Source organism: Ictalurus furcatus, chromosome 19 (genome assembly GCF_023375685.1).
Source record: "Ictalurus furcatus strain D&B chromosome 19, Billie_1.0, whole genome shotgun sequence".
Lineage (NCBI taxonomy): Eukaryota > Metazoa > Chordata > Actinopteri > Siluriformes > Ictaluridae > Ictalurus > Ictalurus furcatus.
This window is the reverse complement of record NC_071273.1, coordinates 12739716-12748357: the sequence shown is the minus strand read 5'-3', so window position 1 is coordinate 12748357 and position 8642 is coordinate 12739716. Positions and strand designations below refer to the sequence as shown.

Here is an 8642-nt window from a genome sequence, read left to right as displayed (position 1 = left end):
CTTTTGGTTAGAAAACGACAGGTAAAATAACAGCCTTTTCTTAACATGTTGACATTATTTTGTTTAGCCCTGTGGCTCAGCTGTCAAATTAGCCCCCTCTAAAGACTTGTATGTAGCTGAATCATGCCCCTTATGTACTCCACTTTTATTAACATCTTCCCTTCTGAGCCTGTGGTCTTCTTGGATTTTTTATTTTATTTATTATTTTTTTTATTATTACTTTTGTTAATTAAAAGGGTCTGAATTTGAGATAAATATGCCACTTATTTATGCATCTTTTCAGTGTAGTTTTCCTTTTCAGTAATAATTGGCTATTATAATAAACTATATACTGTGGTTCGTTTAGGAAAGAACTTCAGTAATAGTCTGGGTATACATGAGAGAATTGGTGGCGCGCGCAATCCAATTTCTATTTGTGTGTATTTCTCAATTGGCTGAACGAGAAACCCCCACCCCGTATTAATATGCGCAATTTCATTGGTCGAGGCCCTCTGGTATGCAAATGAGACACACCACGCACCATCCAGACAGTGTTATCATTGAGCGTCAAAGTAGTTCCAATGTATGCAACATTTAAATGGAAAAATTCCAAATACATCGTGTTTAGCTCAAAATATATGTTATGTGTCGCATTTCTATAAGTGCGCAGTTTGAAATAATAAGCGTAATAGTCGACTGTTTGGTAAGGGTAAAGAATGATTCGAGGCGGCGGAGGGATATTGCTCCGCACGCGCGTCAAAATATTGCCGTTATAGGAGTAGGATTAGTCCGCGCCACAGATCCAGACGCAGCGCAGTGTGATTCGTGAGAGCTGAGGCAGAGAGAGATACGTCCGAAATTGAGCGGTATTCGCGTTAATGTAACGCCAGTTCATCTCTCTTTGCTGTCCATCAAGTGGACGAGTGTCACCCAGGATTTTACCCAATTGAGGATTGTATTTATTTGAGCGCTGGATTGACTTTTTTTCTTGGTCCGCGTTTTCCCGGAGACGCTGCGCTGCATCGGATCTAACGGATCTACCGTTAACCTTCTCCTCATCTCTGTGTGCCTTCGGTTAGCAGCATAGCTTGTCTTCTGAGAGCCTTTTCTCTATAAATTGGACTATTGCAAAAAAAAAAACAAAAACAAAAACAAAAAACAACCCAGACCTTATATTATAGCAAAGGATTCCTTTTTCACTCCCACCTCATGCGCTGAAAACATGCTGCTGTCAAAGTTTGGCTCTTTTTCTCACATCTGCAGCCCGAATAGCGTGGACCATTTACCGATGAAAATTCAGATTCAGCCAGGTGAGTTAGCTAGGTTGCTAACCAAGTGAAAATATTGTTTTCCCGCGTTATCACCTTATAGTTCAGCCGCATGAATCGTTTCAATGTTAGTATATTAGTGTTTGTATACAAATCCTAGCTAGGAGCTTTGTTTTGGTTTCTATCTCTTGGCGTCACGAAACAGTAAATAGTAATTGGCTCCATTCACTAAGCGGAATGTACCCATAACCAACGGTCACGACGTCCATGCTGTCTTTCTACATTGCAGTGTTTCTGCAGTTAAATGTCTGATTTATATGTATTAAATGTTCCATCTCTGCATTTTCAGTGAAAGTGGAGTCAGAGCCGTTTGAGAAGGTCTATCAGGTGGGCTCCGTGTTGGGAAGCGGGGGATTTGGGACGGTTTACGCTGGCAGTCGGATTTCTGACGGGTTACCGGTGAGTAACTAACATACACACACACACATACACACACACACACACGCGCGCACGCACACGCACGCACACACACGCGCGCGCGGGCGCGCTAATGCACCTTTGCTCCAATTTCAAAACGTGTCCTCTTATTTTTCAGGTCGCAGTTAAACATGTTGCAAAGGAGAGAGTCACAGAATGGGGCTCCATTGTGAGTAGCCGTTTATTTTAATGCCGTAAAATGTCCTTGCACCAGCCTGGTCTCTGACAAAAATGAATAAATATTTTTTTAAGTAAATCAGGAAACTTCTCTTCCAGAATGGTGTGATGGTGCCTCTGGAAATCGTGCTGCTGAAAAAAGTAGGCTCCAACTTTCGAGGAGTCATAAAGCTGCTGGACTGGTACGAGAGGCCGGATGGCTGGCTGATCGTCATGGAGAGGCCGGAGCTGGTCAAAGACTTGTTTGACTTCATCACAGAGAAGGGCGCTCTGGATGAGGGCACAGCACGGGGCTTTTTCCGCCAGGTGTTGGAGGCGGTTCGGCACTGCTACAGCTGCGGCGTCGTGCACAGAGACATCAAAGATGAGAACCTGCTGGTGGACCTGCGCACCGGTGAACTCAAGCTGATTGATTTTGGCTCGGGGGCAATTCTCAAGGACACGGTGTACACCGATTTTGATGGTACGCAAAATATGTGCAGTTGCTTTCTCATAGGAACGGCTGTGTTATTAGATCTATCAAGGGGATTTCTCATGGAGTGATTTGTTTTGTGTTTGTGTGAAGTGTGGGGTTTTCCACATGCTGTGTTACAAATACAGATCAGTGTTTCTGCCCTCATTATATTTCATGCCGTTTCTGTTGTTATGAAATGGTTTGGCATGTGCCTGCTCTACTTTCCTAGTAAACATGAAATCAAATCCTTAAATTAAGATTTCAAAGCTTTAGAAGAAGCCTTTTGCTTCATCTCTGGGTGTAAACAGATCGGCTGCCACGTAACAGATGTGTGTTTTGAAACCTGAGAGCACAGGTCCCGTGACAGCTCACATTGCTATTTCAGTCTTCGTTTTGTCTCCAAGACACTCCTGCTCTTTGGGGGAGGGCGGGACTGTTGGCTCTTTGGAGCACCAGACAGCTGAGTTATGAGTGATGTGGCCTTCAAGCTCCCCCCTCAAGCACTTTTTTCTTTTTTCCTCCCTCCTTTTTCTATTCCAAGTGTCCTTTAGAAACCTCTGTAAAGCTCTGGGTCGACAGCTGAGCTGACACCAACTGAGGGAGGGAGGGAGGGAGGAGTGCACATAGCCACTAACGTGTCTCCGTGTTTGGGTTCTGTCTTTATAGCTTATAACATATTATTATTTATTTCTCAATGTGTGTCACAGGTACGAGAGTGTACAGCCCGCCAGAGTGGATACGTTTCCATAGATACCATGGCCGCTCAGCCACTGTCTGGTCACTAGGGGTGCTGCTGTATGACATGGTGTGTGGAGACATTCCCTTTGAGCAGGATGAAGAGATCCTCAGAGGACGACTCTATTTCAGACGCAGAATCTCAGCAGGTCTGTACAGTGTTTCTTTTGGTACAGTAATACTGCATATTTCCATGTTTTTATTTTTTATAAACATTGCATGATGAAATGATAGATCTCAAACCTATTCTGTGCCCTAAGTGGCAATCTACTCCCTATTCCCTACAAACTGCAAAGTATATTGTGCATTCTCAGCATCCCCAAGGCTGCAGGATGTTGTGAGGGGAGTGCCCTGGAAATATCCTATTTGGCTTTCATGACTTGACAAAATAGTGCACTATGTAGTAAATAGGGTGTGGTTGTGGACATCCAGTTTTGAGCTGCTAGCAGCAAGTTGCTGATCCATCATTTGCTGTGTGTTCCAACAGAGTGCCAGCAGTTGATTAAGTGGTGTTTGTCCCTGAGGCCATCAGACAGACCGACTCTGGAGCAGATCTTTGAGCATCCATGGATGCGTCACGCCGAAGCATCCAAGACGGAGGAGGGTGACATCCGGCTATGTAACATCAGTACAGACACTTCCAGCATGAGCTCCAGCAAGGAGAGCCTCTGAAAGAAAGAACGTCTTGCTCTGAAAAAGAGCTGGGACTCAATGGACTCTTGGTCTGCATCCCTGCCTTGTCAGGCTTGCAGATTCCTTTTTTCTTCTTTTGTAGGGAATCATAATTTATTACAGTTTGCTTTTCCTTTCAATCTTTTTATTTTATTTTATTATTATTATTATTATTATTTTTTTTTTTTACAATTCATAAAATTTGTTTCCTGGTGGGGAACATTTGCTGTTTGGGCGGACTTACCAGCACTTGTTGTTGTTGTTGTTGTTATTATTATTATTGTTATTATTATTATTATTATTATTATTATTATTATTATTTTATTGTTACAAGGCTGGTTTATGCATCTGGCAAGCCTCCTACACAGATGTGGCTGCTCTCATAGAGCTTGGACAACTTTTTATTTAAATGTTTTAATTTTTGATTTGGAGTGCCTTTTTGAAAGCTGCTGTTTCGGGGCTTTCATTGTTGCTTTTGTTGTTTTGTTTGAAAGTTTCCCTTGAGCTGGTTCGAAGGTTACGTGGTGTTTGGTGATCAACCATTGCACATAAACCTCCAGCCAGTTCAGGGGTCTTACAGTGGGGAGGGATTGACCGATACTTGAAACGCGCACACCCACCGCGTCTCTTTCTAACGCTGCTCAGTCACATAGCCTATATAGGTTGTCTAGAAAAAAAAAACTGTTCTTTTTTTTTTTTCTCTCTCTCTGAATGTGTATAGAGATTTGGTATAACCGCTGTACCTTCTGAGGGTCTGGAATGCTCCTTCCCCTCAGCTTACTCTACTCTTCTGCTCCTCATCCCACTGCTGAAACTACATTAGTCTGTCTCCTGGGTTTTGGGGGACCTGGGTGTGAAAATGCACAATCAATGCAATATTCATGAATCCTTTTTTCCCCCTCTTATATTTTTATCTTTTTTTAAAGACAAACTTGTACAGTTTTTTTTTTTTTTTTTTTTTTTTTTGTACAGTTTTCTTCTTTACATTTAATTTATTTGTATCGTAGACATTCCACTCTGTGGCTATTTATTTTTTATTTATTGTTCTGCTTAAAATTTGCATATCTTTATATGGCCTTTTGTTTGCATTCCTGATGTCTTTTTTTTTTTTTACATTTGGACAGGAGATGGTGGAGGCACTGAAGCTGTTGTCAATGTAAAAAGGAATAAAAACAAGATTTACTTAAATTGAAAGAGCGATGAATGTTATTTAAATTCTCTTGGTTGGTTGTCATTTGAAATCAAAAGTCCATTAATGTTTTTTGGTCTATGTAATCTCCCTATAACAGATGGAAGTGTTTTGCAGAATTGCGATGGGATGAGGCTACACCTATCACAGGCTACACAGCTTTGTGTTAGATATTCTCTATAATAAAAGTTGCAATGGAACCCTAATGGAAATCCTATTTTTATACAAGAACATTTCAATTAAACTTTCATTTGTACAGAACACTTGTGGTGGTTTCTTGGTTTGAAATAAGCTGATATATTTACAAATCACAAAGTTCCCAATATGTTTACTGAACTCTAGTAAGGGGAATGTGAGGGCTGTATAAAAACAAATCGCAGAGCTGTGGACTTTATTGATTCTGATTAGTCAAAAGGTGACTAATTTCTCTTATAACAGAAACTTTGACAGCAGTGCCGACTGTAATTCGAATCACAGGTATATGTTTGCTATTTAACAAAGAAAAACTCATGAATCAGTCCCTCCAGTATTTTGCGATCACAAAAATTAACGCAAAATCAAGCAAACTTTGTAGTGTTCAGAGGAGCTTGCATTTTTTCTAAATTACTGCAGATTTTGTGATCATGTGACATCATCACAACGTGCATTCAGCTAAAGCCCTCTTTGATTCATGTGTGTCGAACATGAACAACAGCACTGCGAAAGACCATTCAAAATAATTAGTGCATTTGCAATGCAAGTAGTTTTCCACAGAAAAGCACAAAAAACACCACAGGTTGCATTGCAAATTTTGGAAAACACTGCAGCCAAATCAATCATTTTTGGCTGTGACAATCACAAAAAAAAAAAAAAAAAAAAATACAAAATCCTATGCAGACTGATTGATGTGGTGAAGCTTGCTGTAAGGAGATTAACATGTGTGGAGTCTCAGATGTTACAATCAGTAGGTTTTGTTCCACAGGAGTCTTAAGGACTGGAGTTTGCTCTTTCCAGTTTCTCAGTAAAATGACAAGATGCAATTTTTCTCTCTTTTCACTTTGAAAGAAAAAAAGTGAAAGCAAAAGGGAGGCTGGTGGTATAATTGTTTATTGAAGTGATGACAGAAACTAACTTGCCTTGTGGATGTTCCACAATATTAAATGTAACTATAAATGGATAAAACCATTATGTGTGTCTCATTAATAAAGATAACTTTGTAATTGTTGGCAATTTGCTGTGGTACAAAAGGAATGAAACACTTCAGGACATGGTGTTATTGGAAAAATAATCCACTTTAGGGTGATACCGGTAACTTTGCTTCATGTCAGGCCACATCACAGCACTCCATCACTGATTATTTTCCTATAACAGCATGTCCTGTCTTGTGTGATTCCTTACTGTATAGGCTGTAATAACTAACCCTGACTGTAAATACACATTTTCCCCTTTGTGATCAGAGAAAACTGAAACATTCAGTTGTGCCAGCAAACACAATTTAACTAAATGGCTTTCTATCTTTTTGCCACCACAACACAAGTAGCTGAATTATTAGTGTGACTGGTAAAGTGTATGAGTCACAGTTTTCCAGGAACAGTGGCGTCTGATGAGTGTGTGCTGCCCTCTCTGGTGAGCAAACTACATGAACTCTACAGGTTGTGCCTGTAGCTCATTGATCATGTATTCTGTCATCACCCTCTTAGGGTTTTGTCATTTATAAATGACAAGGAAAAAGCACTTACAACAACAACAACAAAGAATAAAAATGACCCAATGAAATTAAGACTTATAGCTTTGACTAGAAGGAAATAAAAATGAGCAAATGGTACACTTTAGGTTGCATAGAGCAGTCATTCTCTATTTGTGGTGCATGATTTGTTAATTTAGATACAGTATTAGGAATCACAATGGTGAATATAGTGTTTATTAATCAATTCAAGGCACTAAAATTTGGTCACTAAAATTTAACGAATTTAATCAAAACCTCAGTAACTCAAAAGCCTATAAATAATGTCAGATTGAATATAATGTCTATGTAGGTGGAAAGTTTAGCAATTGAAAACTTTATACCTCTAATTGATAGGCAAAATATTATTGTACACATAAGAATAATGCTTATGAAATAAATATCTACTGAGAGGGTCTGTGAAATTGGCTGGATACAGAGGAAATAGCATTTAAGAGGAAATAATACTGGAAAATGGAGATGTTTACATTTTAAAATGTAGAAGTTAAAGTTGTTTACATCAGCCTGGTGTTATCCACACACAGTAAAATTAATCACTATTTTGAAAATGCCACACATTTTATACCACCAATACAAGACACATATTCAAATAACCTGGAGGCCTTTCTCAAGAATCATTTCTCATGAGATCAAAATTTAGACTTAACTTTACCCTATAAGCACTACATATAATGGTTTCATCGTCAAACACTATTTTCAATAACTGCTAATTACTATGATTATTTGGATTGATGCACTGATTTAAAAGTCAATGATTGAAATTAACTGAGCCACAAATCATGAATCGAGTATTAAAAATAAACTAATTATCATTAAAAAAGACAAACAACGTGTGTGTAAAAATTTTTTATATTTTTACACTGATGTTTAAATAAGTTAATAGGCAATCAAGGCAATTTGTCCATAACTGTGATAGTCTCTACTTTATCATTTTTCCCATATTAATGCTATGCCTGCCCCAAATTCTGAACATATTTGGTCACTTATCGATCAATCGAATCAAATCGGAACGTATCACAGCGGATTCAGTGGTATCGTGAAATATTGAATCGTTTTCTTAAGAATTTCAATTGAAATGTATTGTGTGGAAGCTTGAGGTTTATACCCCTTAATACACAACCTGCCCAAATACAGTTAGTAAGTTTGAGAACCAAATAAACCTTTAAAGAGTTCCACACACACCATCTTCACACTAGGATGGAACTAACTAAAACTAATTTTAAACTACATTTGTAAAAATAATTGTGTTTATAAAAGCATATTTTAACATCCAACACTGACTCTTCTTTTAGTTAGCTTCTTCACATTGATACTGTATCATCATTAAATAAACAATGGCTTCTTTAATGTATTTTATTTTATCACCACAGGGCACTATCATGGTGATCACATCTGTTTCCAAATTGCATCCTGGGTAAATTGTGTTGCCTTAAAGCCCCCCAACTCCCCCCTCCCAGGCTTTTGACATGTAAATGGCCATGTTAACTTAATCAGGCCTTCTGTTAAGGCAGAGCATAATTTCTACATCTGCGTTCCCATAAACCCGCCTTTAAACTTATTGAGCATATGCCTCTCTGTTTCTCATGCTGAGCTTCAAGCTTATTAGTATATTGGCTTATGTCATAAATCAAGCCTCCTTAATTGGAAGAAAACCAAAGGAATATAGCATGCAATTAAATCTATAACATGTTTTCTGGGGTTTAGTGGTTACCACGTTCGCCTCACACCTTCAGGGTTGGGGGTTTGATTCCCACCATGGCCCTGTGTGTGCGGTGTTTGCATGTTCTCCCTGTGCTGCAGGGGTGTCCTCCGGGTACTCCGGTTTCCTCCCCCAGTCCAAAGACATGATTGGCATTGGCATGGTAGACTTATTGGCATTTCCAAAGTGTCCATAGTGTGTGAATGTGTATGTGATTGTGCACTGCAATGGATTGGCACCCTGTCCAGGGTGTACCCCGCCTTGTGCCT

At 39.3% G+C, this 8642-nt stretch overlaps 1 protein-coding gene across 1 annotated transcript; it reads left to right on the top strand.

Annotated features, from left to right (window-relative positions):
• Nucleotides 1–755: 755 nt before the first annotated feature.
• LOC128623583 (serine/threonine-protein kinase pim-3) lies at nt 756–4134 on the top strand. Its single transcript, XM_053650699.1, has 6 exons — nt 756–1289; nt 1597–1706; nt 1843–1893; nt 2001–2364; nt 3063–3239; nt 3578–4134. The coding sequence occupies exons 1-6, from the start codon at nt 1202–1204 to the stop codon at nt 3760–3762; spliced, it is 975 nt and encodes a 324-aa protein (XP_053506674.1). The 5' UTR covers nt 756–1201; the 3' UTR covers nt 3763–4134.
• The last annotated feature ends 4508 nt before the right edge of the window (nt 4135–8642 follow it).

Excerpts from the sequence above, each read along its gene's own strand:
- LOC128623583 (XM_053650699.1), top strand. The coding sequence starts at position 1,202 with ATGCTGCTGTCAAAGTTTGGCTCTTTTTCTCACATCTGCAGCCCGAAT. Across the intron at positions 1,707-1,842 it reads GGATTTCTGACGGGTTACCG|GTCGCAGTTAAACATGTTGC; the intron begins GTGAGTAACTAA and ends CTTATTTTTCAG. Across the intron at positions 2,365-3,062 it reads GGTGTACACCGATTTTGATG|GTACGAGAGTGTACAGCCCG; the intron begins GTACGCAAAATA and ends TGTGTGTCACAG.